The 15,596-nt window shown below is 37.2% G+C and overlaps 1 protein-coding gene across 3 annotated transcripts in view; it reads right to left on the reverse strand.

Annotated features, from left to right (window-relative positions):
- Positions 1 to 15,596, reverse strand: part of BARX2 (BARX homeobox 2) — an 80,247-nt gene that overhangs the window by 10,034 nt on the left and 54,617 nt on the right. For all 3 annotated transcript variants that reach the window (XM_053691543.1, XM_053691544.1, XM_053691542.1), the window contains exon 3: positions 1,556 to 1,862. In XM_053691543.1, coding sequence (XP_053547518.1) covers positions 1,556 to 1,862 — 307 coding nt within the window. The remainder of the gene's footprint in view (positions 1 to 1,555; positions 1,863 to 15,596) is intronic.

Consider the following 15,596-nt stretch of genomic DNA (forward strand, 5'->3'; position numbering starts at 1 on the left):
ACAGCCACTCTTACTCATTTATGTATTGTCTACGGCTGTTTTGGGAGCCCCTGTGTGATTATTTTCTCTATTTTCCCTGCGACTTGGCTTACTACAGTCTATGTTAGCACAAAATTTCAAAGGAAAGCAACAGTCAAAGTAATTAGACAGTTTAAAACAGAATCTCATCACAGCAGACTTTCTTTATAAAAATACAATAAATAAATAAAATTAGGCTGCAACCAAGGTAAGATTCTGAGTTGCTTATTTGTCATACATTTTACATTTAATCAATTAATAAATGTTTACATTTTTTTCTCTCTTGTCATAGAAGTACATACATGATATTATTTATTTTGCCTCTTGGCTCACAAAGACTAAAATATCTACTATATGGGGCAGTATTGCACCAGCAGTTCACAAGAACTGCTGGTGTAATAAAAATGCTGAGAGCGTGCGCTGTTGGCATTTATCGATGTGCTGCGGACATGATCAGCAATATCGGATCATGTCCGCTTGCACCTTGTTAAATATGCCCCTATAGGTCACTGCACTATTATAGTTCACTCTTTTGTCTTTTGGAATCTTTGAATTAGAGGGACAGTATGATCTAATATTTTCTCCTTTTTAATGTGTTCCAGCTGATCAATTTTACCCATTGGAGTTTATTAAATTGTTTACAAAATAGTTCCTTCACCTTTTTTTCTCATTAGAAATTGTTGATTTTGCCTATTACATCCAATCTATACTAAACATTTGCTCTGGTTACAAACAAACAAACAAACAAACAAACATGTAAACAAGAAGGTTTAGATAAAATAATGCTCCTCGGCTGTGACTGAGGTACTAAAATGTTCATTTTCCATTATTGTCTAAGTATTGGCCTTTGAATAAACAGTAATAAAGTAAATAATGAGGACTTTTTGTAAATAGACAGATTACATAATTAGGTATTATCTCCCTACAAGACCAGATCTTTGTATTGGGTTGTGGTTTTAGTTAGCAGAAACAGCTATTTCATACACAAAAAGATACCAAAAGGAACAATTTCTCACACATTTCAAATTCTGCAGCTTGTATCACAAGTAATTGGAAACACGTTAAGGAGAAACTAATTCCCTGCACTTCGCCGCCCACTTCAAAAGTCAATTTCTTTGTGAGCTAATAGTTTGAATGGTTGTCCAATTAGTGCTCTAGCTACAACAAACGTGCCATATGAGGAGAGTGCTAATTGGACAACAATTCAAACCATTAGCTCACAGAAAAATTGACTTTGAAGTGGGCGGCGGAGCACAAGGTATTTGAGTTTCACATCTATATTAAAAAGTATAGTTATAGGGCATCTTCATTACAACTGATTAATTAAACTCCATATAAAATAACACTAACATTCTGGATCTGATTTTAAAAAGGGGAGAATTTACCATCACTTTAAAAGTAGCTTTTTTTGGATATCTGTTTATTTTTTAAATAAACTAATGAGAAATTACTTCTGAGACTTGACAAAATGTTTTGTCACCAGAGTGCGCTCCATTATTTAATTCTTATTAAAATCATTACTTGGTCAACAACTCACCGGTCTGGCGTAGACAAATATTTCTGCTTCTGGAATTTCTTTTCCAGTCCCATGAGTTGAAGTTCTGTAAAGATGGTTCTGCTTCGTCGCGGTTTCTTGACACGAGGGGTGGTTTGTTCTATTTCTGATTCACTGCTGTGGTGACCTTCACTAGCAGGAGTTTCAGACCGGGCACAACTTGGAGAAAGATGTGTAGGCGAAAGAACAGAAATATGAGAAGATGAAGGAGAAGGGACTAAGTGAGTAACCACATTGGGTTGCCGAGTGATGACGGAGAGAAGAGGATATGACCTGAGTGAAGATGAACCTGCAGACAAACAAGGGAACAGAGAGCAAAAGCATGAGATAAATTTTAGTATTGTGCAGAAACAAGTTAGTAAATTGCAAAATGTATTACAAAGTAGTGGGTTAAAGCACAACTTTCATGATTAGAACACAGAATGCAATTTTAAACAACTATCCAATTTAATCTAATTTGCTTAATTCTCTTGGTATCCTTTGTTAAAGAGTACATCTGGTTAGGTTCAGGAGCAGCAGCGCATTACTGGGTGTTAGTTGGTTATTGGTGGCTGTACACATATACATCTTGTCATTGGCTCACCAGATGTGGTCAGCTAGCTCCCAGTATGGCATTGTTACCCCTGAACCTGCCCTTCAACAAAGTATCCAAACAAAGCAAATTTGGTAATAGAAGTTAATTGAAAAGTTGTTTAAAATTGCATGCTCTATTTGATTCATGAAAGTTTAATGTCCCTTTAATTTTGACTTTACTATTGCTTTAATTATGAAAAATATACTGTATTGTTTATTTTTTTCTTCTCCTGTAATTTAAGTCTGATAATTGCATTTATTCCACTGCCCACCAGAGAAGTTGGAGTACATTCAGTAGAATTCAACACCCTGGCCGACGTACGTTTCACAGTGAGTTTATTTATATCTGTACTTTGCTGGCAAAGGAGATCAAATAATAACACTCTACAGTCTTTCCAAACGGGGGATCCCTGGACTGAAAAGCAGTGCAATTTTTTTAATAAAATGGCTTTATGATTTTAAAGGGATATGAAACCCAAAAATGTTCCATTTACTTCTATTATCAAAGTTGCTTCGTTCCCATGATATTCTTTGTTGACGAGATACCTAGGTAGGCACCTGGAGCACTAGATGGCAGGAAATAGTGTTGCAAACTGCTGCCATATAGTGCTCCAGAAATGGTCCAGCTCTTGAGCCTATGCCCCTGCTTTTCAACAAAAGATACCAATAGAACTAAGAAAGATTAATAATTGAAGTCAATTTGAAAGTTTAAAATTGCATGATCTATCTCAATCATGAAAGAAAAAATTTGGATTTCATATCCCTTTAAATATTTTCTAAAACACTTATGTTACATACTTATCTTTTGCAATATAGTAAATAACGCCTGATATATAAAATATGTGATTTTAATAACCTTTATATTTGTAATACCACAAAATTATCTGCCACATTAAGTCAAATTTCTTTAAACTACTGCATAAATACATGGGGTTTTTAAAGCTATTTGAGAATTAGTCAGTGAGTTACTCTGGATTAAGAAAGAGAAAAACATAATAGTTTGCAAAATTATAAGTAGAAATGTAATTTAAAATGATTATCTTTTCTGAAACTGTTATATGCAGTTTTGATTGATTATTAATTTGCACAGAGTAATATCAGTTATAAATAAAAGCAAGTCAAAGACAATGCTTAAAACAGATTAGACCCTCTGTCATCATCTATGCGCAAACGCCTGGTGCCATTAAAAGAACACGGGTTGCACTGTACTGATACAAGAGAGTGGACTTTTGCTATCTATACTATAATTGCGTTTGTAATGTCCGTCTCTGTCGGCAGTTGCACACGCATCCTTAAAAGAATGTTGGCAGAACTACAGAAAAAATAAACACATTATCCAAAATAAAAAAATTAAACCTAATCCCTATGAAAATAAAAAAAGCCCCCCAAAATAAAAACACCCCCTAATCTAATGATAAACTACTTATAGCTGAATGCCCTTTTAAGGGCAGTGAAAAAGAGCTGAATGCCCTTTTAAGGGCAATGCCCATACAAATGCCCTTTTTAGCGCAATGGGTAGATTAGGTTTATTAGTGTTAGTTTTTTTATTTTGGGGGGTTTGGTGGGTGAGGGGGTTTACTTTTAAGGGGGACTTTGTTTATTTTAAATGTAAAGAGCTGTTTAACTTAGAGGAATGCCCTACAAAAAGCTCTTTTAAGGGTTATTAGTAGTTTAGCATTTGATTAGGGGGTGTTTTTATTTCGGGGGGGCTTTTCTATTTTCATAGGGATTAGGTTTAATTTTTTTATTTTGGATAATGTGTTTATTTTTTCTGTAGTTCTATGTATTTACAACATATAGACTGCCCCTCTGGGCAGGCTTACCAACTAGTTATACAATAAAATAAAATGGTAGACTTAAAACTGGTTTATTTTAAAAATTAGAATGTTTTGGGAAACATTGTATACTTCAAACAAGAACAAACTATATAATAAATAACAGAAAGAATAAAAAGCACTTGAACGTATCTTTAACTGACAATGGATTTGTCATTTTTGTTTTGAAAAAAAAGACAAATAAGAAAAACATGCAAAAATAAAGACAGAAAGACAGACATAAGTAGATAGAGCAGATAGATAGATATATAGATAGATAGATAGATAGATAGATAGATGATAGATAGATAGATAGATAGATGGATAGATAGATAGGTGATAGATACAGACAGACAGGCAGACAGACAGAAAGATAGAGACAGACAGATAGATGATAGATAGATAGATAAATGATAGAGCAAGTCAAGATAGTCTGGGAATAAAAAAACATAATTATTAAACGTACAGCAAATGTTTGAATCCCCTACACTATTTAATTAAAGGGACACTGAACCCAAATTTTTTCTTTTGTAATTCAGATAGAGCATGCAATTTTAAGCAACTTTCTAATTTACTCCTATTATCAATTTTTCTTCGTTCTCTTGCTATCATTATTTTAAAAAGAAGGCATCTAAGCTTTTTTTTGGTTTCAGTACTCTGGACAGAACTTTTTTTATTGGTGGATGAATTTATCCACCAATCAGCAAGGACAACCCAGGTTGTTCATCAAAAATAGGCCGGCATCTAAACTTACATTCTTGCATTTCAAATAAAGATACCAAGAGAATGAAGAACATTTGATAATAGGTGTAAATTAGAAAGTTGCTTAAAATGTCATGCTCAATCTGAATCGCGAAAGAAAAATGTTGGGTACAGTGTCCCTTTAAGTAACCACACTTTTTTAAAGGGACATAAAAGTCAAAATTAAACTTTTATTATTCAGGTAGAACATGCAATTAAAAAAAACTAATCTCAAATTTACTTCTATTGCCAAACATATTTCTACTCTCTGTATCCTTTGTTAAAGCATAGTTCTTGTCCATGACAAAATACCTAGGTAGGCTCAGGAGTCTGTATGTATACTAAACACTCTATAGCAGCTGTGTTTGCAACAATGTGCAACCTTGTTACAAACATTTTTGAAAACATTGCTGCCATACGGTGCTGAAGAAGTGTGCATATGAATGAGCCTACCTCGGCATGTTCTATTGGAACAGAGCTAAATCGCAACAGAGGAAGTACACTGATCTTACAAGCAAATTAGAAAGCTATCTGAATCATAGAAGCTTCATTTTAATATTAAATCCACGTTTTTCTTTGTAACAAAGACAGAACATAAAATTAAATAAATTCAAGTTTGCTTTGTTCCAATGATATTCTTTGTTGAAGAGATACCTAGGTAGATGTCTGGAGCACTACATGGCAGGAAGTATGCTCTTGCAAAACTGTTGCAATATAGTGCTCCAGAAATGTGCATGCTTCTGAGATTACGCTCTGCTTTTCAACAAAAGATACCAAAAGAAGATACCAAAAGAACAAAGACAATAATAGAAGTAAATAAGAAAGTTGTTTAACATTGCATGTTTTATATGAATCATGAAATAACACATTTGGGTTTCTTGTCCTTTTAAATACATTGCAAATCCTATATAATATATAGACTGCACATGACAAACATACCTGGCCGTTTGGATCCTGACACTCAGCACAGAGCAAGGCTTAAGCTGAATGTCAGGGGAGCGTCGCCGGGTGTGACGAGGGGCGTGGCCAGGTGTGACAAGGGGCGTGGCCAGGTGCGGTGAGGGCGTGACCGTGTAGGTGTCACCACAACGGGGCGTGGTCGGGCGGGTGCTGTGATGCGGGCGTGGCCAGAGAGGCTAAGGGTTTGAAAGACAGAGCCAGAGAGGGAGCAAGAGAGGGGTGGAGAAGGGCCAAAGAGGGGGGGAGAGAGCCAAATAGAGGGGGGGAGAGAGCTAAATAGAGGGGGGAGAGAGCCAAAGGGGGGGAGAGAGAGCCAAAGAGGGAGAAGAGAGAGAGCAAAAGAGGAAAGAGAGCCAAAGAGGAGAGAGCAAAAGAGGGGAGAGAGCCAAAGAGGGGGGAGAGAGAGCCAAAGAGGGGGGAGAGAGAGCCAAAGAGGGGAGAGCAAAAGAGGAAAGAGAGCCAAAGAGGAGAGAGCAAAAGAGGAAAGAGAGCCAAAGAGGAGAGAGAGCAAAAGAGGGGAGAGAGCCAAAGAGGGGGGAGAGCCAAAGAGGGGGGAGAGAGAGCCAAAGAGGGGGGAGAGAGAGCCAAAGAGGGGGGAGAGAACAAAAGAGGGGGCAGAGAGAGCAAAATAGAGGGGGGAGAGAGCCAAATAAAGGGGGGGAGCGAGCCAAAGGGGGGGAGAGAGAGCCAAAGAGGGGGAAGAGAGAGAGCAAAAGAGGAAAGAGAGCAAAAGAGGGGAGAGAGCCAAAGAGGGGGGAGAGAGAGCCAAAGAAGGGAGAGAGCCAAAGAGGGGGGAGAGAGAGCCAAAGAGGGGAGAGCAAAAGAGGAAAAAGAGCCAAAGAGGAGAGAGCAAAAGTGGAAAGAGAGCCAAAGAGGAGAGAAAGCAAAAGAGGGGAGAGAGCCAAAGAGGGGGGAGAGAGAGCCAAAGAGGGGGGAGAGAGAGCCAAAGAGGAGAGAAAGCAAAAGAGGGGAGAGAGCCAAAGAGGGGGGAGAGAGAGCCAAAGAGGGGGGAGAGAGAGCCAAAGAGGGGGGAGAGAGAGCCAAAGAGGAGAGAAAGCAAAAGAGGGGAGAGAGCCAAAGAGGGGGGAGAGAGAGCCAAAGAGGGGGGAGAGAGAGCCAAAGAGGGGGGAGAGAGAGCCAAAGAGGGGGGAGAGAACAAAAGAGGGGGCAGAGAGAGCAAAAGAAAGGGGGGAGAGAGCTAAAGAGGGGAGAGAGAGAGCAAAAGAGGGGAGAGAGAGCGCAAAGGAGAGGGGGAGAGAGCGCAAAAGAGAGGGGGAGAGAAAGCAAAAGAGAGGGGGGAGAGAGAGCAAAAGAGAGGGGTGAGAGAGAGCAAAAGAGAGGGGGGAAAGAGCAAGGGTGGGACTGCTGTACTGCAAAAAATGGCCCATGTACACGAGCTTTAGTACTAGGAAGCTATAAATAGCATCTAAACAAGATCATTACTATGAGATGTGAAGATTAATACACACACTACGTTACGTTCATACTACTTCATACCACTTTCAGGCTAGTACGGTAGTTAAACTTTGATTAATGATACTTACAATGACTAAAAATTATTTGGCCGCTATCAGATTATTAAAAGAAACTGCTTTAATATAAATCTGACACTTGAAATGTGATCTCAGTTATCTGTCCAATTAACCGAGAATCTCAATGACAACAAAAGCGTTAATACTCATGAACTTTCTAGCAGGCGCTGGATTAAAACCTTTTTCTGGCATCGTCAACTGCAGGTACCTTCCACGGGTATAATTAAAAAGCCACTAATAATAGTGTCAGCTTTGCTACTTTGATAAATTAACAGCTGCTTTAATTAATAAAGGGCTTGAACTGGGCTGAGCAGCGTAGTTATTTTTTCTGTTGGCTCACTGTGTACAAAGCTACACACCTCAGGCTAGAACAGAGAGGAACTAGGTCTGGGTGGCATTCAGTGGGAATGTTAATCTTTTTTTTTCATGGTTGCACTGCTAGCAGTTTATTTTAACCTCTTGGTTGCTAGAGAGCAGGGAATGCATTCTTGAGCAATTTATCTATTCCACTCTGGCAGTCAAATAGTTAAGATGGTATTCCTAATAATGTTCTAAAATGAAAGGGTTAAGGCACAGCATTGGTTCCCAATTTCAATCCATGTGCAAAATAAATTTGCAGACATGGACTTTAATGGAAATTTTTCTTGTGGGGGCAAAAAATAAAATTGTCCCGCACTGCAGATGAGAGTGACTCATCAAATCAGTACTTATGTTTAGATATAAGAAGCAAATCTCCAGGGAGGGTGTTTCCCCTCTCTTGCCCCGTTCTGGAAGCTCATGATGGAAGACTGGGTGGAAGAGCCACTTTCTGAATTACTTAAAGGGACATGAAACCCAACATTTTAAACAACTTTCCAATATACTTCTATTATCTAATTTGCTTCATTTTCTTGATGTCCTTTGTTGAAAAACATATCTAGATAGGCTCAGGATTTTTTAGTTAGCTGCTGATTGGTGGCTAAACTTGTATACCCATTTTCTTTGGCATACAACTGTGTTCAGCTGCTTCCAGGAGTGCATTGTTGCTTCTGTATTAAAAAATACCAAGAGAATGAAGTCAAATTAATAATAGAAGTAAATTTGAAAGTTATTTAAATATGTATAATCTGAATCATGACATCATTTTTGGGGGGTTTCATGTCCCTTTCAATAACTCAAAATACACAAATGATACAACAGGAAATAATTTTGTAGAGTTTTCACCATCATAGAAGCAAAGATATTCATGGCAGCTAACTGGTTAATCACTGACACTGGTTCTCTAATGTTTTTAATACTGCTTTCTTTTTATCTTTGCATTATCAGACAAAGCCAATCTGATGCAGATGAATGAGAGTCAGCAACAGTTGTGTTAATAGCTCTTCATAACCATTAGATTAGGTGATCATGTTCACATCAGGTGAATACAGTTTGTATATTACTCTGAGAAATATTATAATTAGCATTCCAATGATGATATTCATTTATATCAGAACACGTTTCATAACTTGAGAAATAATGTTCACTTTTCATGAAACTAAAATATTATGTATTAAAGGGACGTAGCATGCAATAAGACATTTTTTCCCCACAATTTACTTTTACTATTAACATCTGGGCTGCATATGGTGTCCAATGACAAAAGGCTCACTAGTTGGATTCAATAGACTTCCAATGCTATTCAGCAGAGACCCTAGAAGTAGCCCAGATCATGATGTCATCAGTGGGCAGAGCTTGACAGCCATTTGAAGGTGGCCAGAAATAATATTCATTTTTAAATAACTTTCTTACTGTTACTGCTGCATGATATAGCATGGGGTGCATGGAGCTATTTGCAGCTTAATCTAAGGTGAGACTTTAAGATGACTAAGGTGTAGAATGTCCCTTTAACCATTTTTAATTGCCTCATTTACCTCTTAACTCCAAAAAGGTAGATGAAGACAAGAAAGACCCTAACAGGATGAAAAAGGATCCTCACTGTGCTCGCTCAATGTTCAGGGGAACCCTTGCCAGCTACCAGGAAGGGCAGTGATTCCTCCAATCAGCCCGCTGGGTGCCCTTCACCACTGCTACCACCTAACTGCTGTCTAAGTGAAGCCATATTGTACAATAATACGGTCCAAGGGTTTTGGATGCTTTGCTCTTTAAATTGCATATGCAAATAGCTTGACCCAGATGTACAATATGGATCTACTCCAGTTGCAAGTCATTTGAATATACTTTCATGTGTTTTCATTTTACCCTATTTTAAAATAAGCACCATTTCAAGAATGTGTAAGGAATTAGAGGGGCAGTAAACTCAAAATTAAACTATAACGATTCAGATAGAGAATACAATAATAAAAAAATACAAAAAATGTACCCGATTACTCTGTATAGACCATGGGTGATTTATTTTGACTCTATTATCCACTTAAAATGCTTATGCATAATTATATAATACCAATCTAGTTTTAATTGATGCATGTTGATAAGGCAATTACATACCTGCAGTTTACATAAACAGTCATTAGATAAATCATTTTCACAATATATGTTTAGGCAACATTACAGATTAGTGGGGTAGGGAGATCTGGAATAAAGAAAGGGTGATGATTCTGCAGTATTTGCAGTAATGTCAATGATCTTGTGTTCTCTATGACATTTAGTTCACTGCTGTACTTAGTGAGTTTATTAGAACCAAAGCAGAGTTGTTTTTTTAAATGTTTCCTTGTCAAGCCTATAGAACAATTATTAGAAATAAAACAGGAATAACAGACATTAAAATCCTTTTGATAAATGTTTTTCATTGACTACAGACTGTGTGGGAGATACCTACTAAGTATTTATAGAGGGAACAACAGAAAAACATCCCTTTTAAGGACACTAAATCCAATTTTAAGCAACTTTCTACTTTACTCCTATTATCAATTTTTCTTTGTTCTCTTGCTATCTTTATTTGAAAAAGAAGGCATATAAGCTAAGGAGCCGGCCAATATTTGGTTCAGAACCCTGGATAGCATTTAGCCACCAATCAGCATGCACAACCCAGGTTGTGAACCAAAAATGGACCGGCTTCTAAACGTACATTCTGGCTTTTCAAATAAAGATAGAAAGATAATTTATAATAGGAGTAAATTGGAAGATTGCTTAAAATTGCCTGCTCTATCTGAATCATGAAAGATAAAATTTGGGTTCAGTGTCCCTTTAATCTGACTTCTGATTAGCCACAGCAATGGAGACTAATTCAACATGTTTTCAAAGGATTTATGCCTGGAATGCACTAGATCTTCAAAACCCAGAAGATGTTTGTTAAAAAGAAAAAAGTTCATAATTAATAATAATTAATAAATTCAAAAAAAATTGTAGATATCCTTCATTTCAGTGCCTATTGCTAATTCATACTGAGCATATATGAAAAATATATCCCTGTAATCAATCGCTGGCCTTTTCTATAAGTCTATTATAACTATTCCAAGAGGTTTGTTTTAGGATTTGAATTTTACCGCAACTGTAAACAAAGATTTCAGGCTGTTTTCCTTTGTTAAACACCTCATGATTTTGTATAACACAAATTGCTTGTGCCATGTTCCCTAGTGTCTTTGAGAAATCAGAGAAAACATAGTTTACAGTACGTGCTTGTTTGCTTCTCAAATAATCACATTTTTACACAAGCAAAAGGTATTTAAAGTGACAGTAAAGTCAAAACGAAACTTTCATGATTCAGATAGGGCAGCAATTTTAATCAACTTTCCAATTTACTTTTATCATAAAATTTGCTTTGTTCTCTTGCTGTTCTTTTTTGAAAGCTAAACCTAAGTAGGCTCATATGCGAATTTCTACGACCTTGAAGGGCGGCTCTTGTCTTTTTTACAGATAGACAGCGCTAGTTCATGTGTGCCTAATAGATAACATTGTGCTCACTCCAGTGGAGTTATCTAGGAGTCAGCACTGGTTTTCTAAAATGCAAGTCTGTTAAAAGCACTGAGAAAAGGGGCAGTCTGCAGAGGCTAAGACACAAGGTAATCACAGAGTTGGTTATGCAAAACTGGGGAATGGGTAATAAAAGGATTATTTATATTTCTGGAGTAGACTATCCTTTGAATGATCATTTAACTTGTCTATTTTCAACTTCTTAATAATGGTATTCCAATCCATTTTTTTTCATTAGCCAGCCCATCTAAGTTACGTCAACAATAAATCCACAGCAGTTATATGTAACAGAAGTTTTCAAATGAATTTTGCACACCTATAATCTATTATAGAAGCAAAACATCTTTCTTGTTGATAACAGCATTGTGTGTTCACATGTCGTATGTCATATGTGTGCATGTTTTAGATTTTTATGAAACTGGAAGTCATCATGTTGTTATAAAATTGCTCAAATCACATCTTGAACTTAGAGAACTAATACACAATTAGAAAATGATCAACAGATTGTACATTTACAATTATAATTAAGTAATTAAAGTATTTAACAATGTTAATGATAAAATTATGCAAATCAATTAGCCTGGTAAAACAAAATGTGAAAACTTAGAAAAAAATGTTTTTAGACATCTATCCAGTTCACGTGTAATGTAACATAGTAGGACAGAAGTCCCATCAAGTTTAACCTATACAAATCTAATATATTACCAATAAAAAGTCCAATTGAGCTTAATCTAATCCCATTAAAAAAGATGACCCATTTAACACAAGCAAGCATATCCCAGAATTCTGTTTCTAGACAGAAATGTATCTAAAAAAACATTTTTAAATGTATCTAAGATATTGGCATGTACTACATTCTTAGGTAATGAGTTCCACAATTTGATTGCTCTTATAGTGAATGTAAACCTGATATTTTGGATTTATTTCCATCTGGTCAAAACTAAAACAAATGACTAAAACAGATCAAGATCTATACAGTAGTATTATGGACATAGTTTTCATTGCATGAACTGGTCTTTTAATACATTTAAAAATAGTAAATTGGATAGAAGTGTGACAGAATATATTATACGGAAAGCCTTATATTAGTTTATTAATTGCTAAGGTTTATTCAAAGGGACATATAAGTAATGCATCAATTTAACCATACCATTTCCAGACCCCTTACAGGGCCTTATAAGCCTTCATTAAAAGTGTATTTTTGCATATTTCAAATTAAGCACATGCTATTTCCCCACTGCATTTAAATTGTGCTTTAAAGTATATTGCAAGTAATATAACAAATTAAAGACCATTTTACCCAAGTACAGGTGCATTACTGCCATAGCAATGACAACCCAGGAGAGCATACTTGTGTAGACCTATTGCTCAGGCAAGGTGGCTTTTGATTAGTTGTATTATCTGCCAAAGAAGTGGCTCACTACAAGATTAGCATAAACAACAACTGCATGATAAAAAGACAATGCACTAGCACTTAGTCTGAACTTCAAATGAGTAGTAGATTTTTTTCTGACAAATTTCAGTTATATCTATTTCCACTCCCACTGTACCATGTTACAGCCATCAACCAATCACAAATGCATAGACGTATATTCTGTGAATTCTTGCACATGCCCAGTAGGAGCTGGTGACTCAAAAAGTGTTAATATAAAAAGACTGGGCACATTTTGTTAATGGAAGTAAATTGGAAAGGGGTTTCAAATTGCTACTCTATCTGAATCATAAAAGTAAAATTTTTACTTGAGTGTCCCTCAAAAAGGATAGGAAAGTCAAAATTAAAGTTTAATGATTCAGATAGAGCATGTAATTTTGAGAAACTTTTTAAATGCTCTTCTGTTATCAAAAATATACTTTGTTCTCTTGGTATCCTTTGTTGAAAAAGAATAAGTAGATATCCTACAATACTTGGAACTAGATGATGATTGGTGGCCACACACATTTGTCTCTTGTCATTGGCTAACCAGATGTATTCAGCTGGCTCCCAGTGGTGCATTGCTGCTCTGGAGCTGACTTTAACTATGTGTTTAACTTCTTTGCAGGGGGCTAAATACACAGCCATATGCACCTTTATATCCCGTCAATTTAAAATATGTAAAGATAAGCAATGCATAGTTTATATGAAACAGCAAAATGAGGAAACAAAATTGAATAAAATTCAAGCTTGACATTTTGCTTGACAGTAGAGATGATTTGCCAAAATATAAAAGATATTTTAGGAGAATTTTGTCATTCTAGTACTGTCAGATCTAAAGGAACATTTGTTTTCTATGCTAAGAAATAAAAACCATATATAATTATAGACAAGCATGCTTACAATAATACCTTAGGTCAATGTTACATTCTAATGAGTTATAATTTAGTAGAGAGATCTGTAACAAAACGCTGGAGGGGGGGATTTAAAAGCCAGTATTTGTGAATGTTGCCTGCTGCTTTGTTTAACATCCTCCATGTAAAAACAAACAAAAAAACATGCAGAAAAAGAGCCAGAAGCAGATATTCCCAGGGCACTTTAACACGAGTGAAGCTGGATACGTAAGTATGCTATGTAGGCTTATATGGACATTGTGCCCCTCACATTCCCTAGAACCTGAGTATTCCTAATGCTGCAAATGACCTAAACCAGCTATTACATTTTCAGCATTTGCTGATTACAGAATTTGCTTTGTGGCCTCTAAAGGAAGCTCAGAGTTTATTAAAAAAAAAACCTAAAATTCCTTTATAGGGAAATGTAACGATAAACTTTATGCTAACATTCCACAATCATTTTGAAAGCCCTTATTTTAAATTGTTGCTAAAATAAAATGGCCACTATGCTTAGGTGTTTAGTCTTAGGGCTCAATGTATCATCCATGGGCAGATAGGGACGTACATATTTACCCGTGTCCGCCCGAATTCTCCTCTGGTGGGCAGCAATCTGCAGCCTGCATTTATCATTGCACGAGTGCTCCTGTGCAATCCCACCTTCTGCCAGCACACAGCCAATCACGTGCGGGCAGGAGCTGTCAATCTTCATGGTTGGAAGAGATCGGGGAGACTGAAATTCTCCACCTAAGAGGTTGAGAACAGGGGAGGGAAGCAGCGTTCTGATGGCCGCTGTTTGATAAATACTGACTGCAGGTTCTCTTGTGTCTGATGACCACTGCTTGTTAAATACTGGCTGCAGGTTCTCTTGTGTCTGATGAGCGCTGCTTGATAAATACTGACTGCAGGTTCTCTTGTGTCTGATGACCGCTGCTTGATAAATACTGACTGCAGGTTCTCTTGTGTCTGATGACCATTGCTTGATAAATACTGACTGCAGGTTCTCTTGTGTCTGATGACCGCTGCTTGATAAATACTGACTGCAGGTTCTCTTATGTCTGATGACCACTGCTTGATAAATACTTACTGCAGGTGCTCTTGCTTCTGATGACCACTGCTTGATAAATACTAAATGCAGGTTCTCTTGTTTCTGATGACCACTGCTTGATAAATACTGACTGCAGGTTCTCTTGTGTCTGATGACCGCTGCTTGATAAATACTGACTGCAGGTTCTCTTGTGTGTGATGACCACTGCTTGATAAATACTGACTGCAGGTTATCTTGTGTCTGATGACCATTGCTTGATAAATGCTGACTGCAGGTTCTCTTGTATCTGATGACCACTGCTTGATAAATACAGACTGCAGGTTCTCGTGTGTCTGATGACCGCTACTTGATAAATACTGACTGCAGGTTCACTTGTGTCTGATGACCGCTGCTTAATAAATACTGACTGCAGGTTCACTTGTGTCTGATGACCGCTGCTTGATAAATACTGACCGCAGGTTCTCTTGTGTCTGATGACCGCTGCTTGATACATACTGACTGCAGGTTCTCTTGTGTCTGATGACAGTTGCTTGATAAATACTGACTGCAGGTTCTGTTGTGTCTGATGAACGCTGCTTGATAAATACTGACTGCAGGTTCTCTTGTGTCTGATGACCGCTGCTTGTTAAATACTGACTGCAGGTTCTGTTGAGTCTGATGACCGCTGCTTGATAAATACTGACTGCAGGTTCTGTTGTGTCTGATGACCACTGCTTGATAAATACTAACTGCAGGTTCTCTTATGTCTGATGACCGCTGCTTGATAAATACTGACTGCAGGTTCTCTTGTTTCTGATGACCGCTGCTTGATAAATACTGACTGCAGGTTCTTTTGTGTCTGATGACCACTGCTTGATAAATACTGACTGCAGGTTCTCTTGCGTCTGATTACCACTGCATGATAAATACTGACTGCAGGTTCTCTTGTGTCTGATGAACGCTGCTTGATAAATACTAACTGCAGGTTCTCTTGTGTCTGATGAACGCTGCTTGATAAATACTGACTGCAGGTTCTCTTGTGCCTGATGACCGCTGCTTGATAAATACTGACTGCAGGTTCTCTTGTGTCTGATGACCGCTGCTTGATAAATACTGACTGCAGGTTCACTTGTGTCTGATGACCGCTGCTTGATAAATACTGACTGCAGGTTCTCTTGTGACTG

Source organism: Bombina bombina, chromosome 8 (assembly GCF_027579735.1).
Source record: "Bombina bombina isolate aBomBom1 chromosome 8, aBomBom1.pri, whole genome shotgun sequence".
In the NCBI taxonomy this organism is placed as follows: domain Eukaryota; kingdom Metazoa; phylum Chordata; class Amphibia; order Anura; family Bombinatoridae; genus Bombina; species Bombina bombina.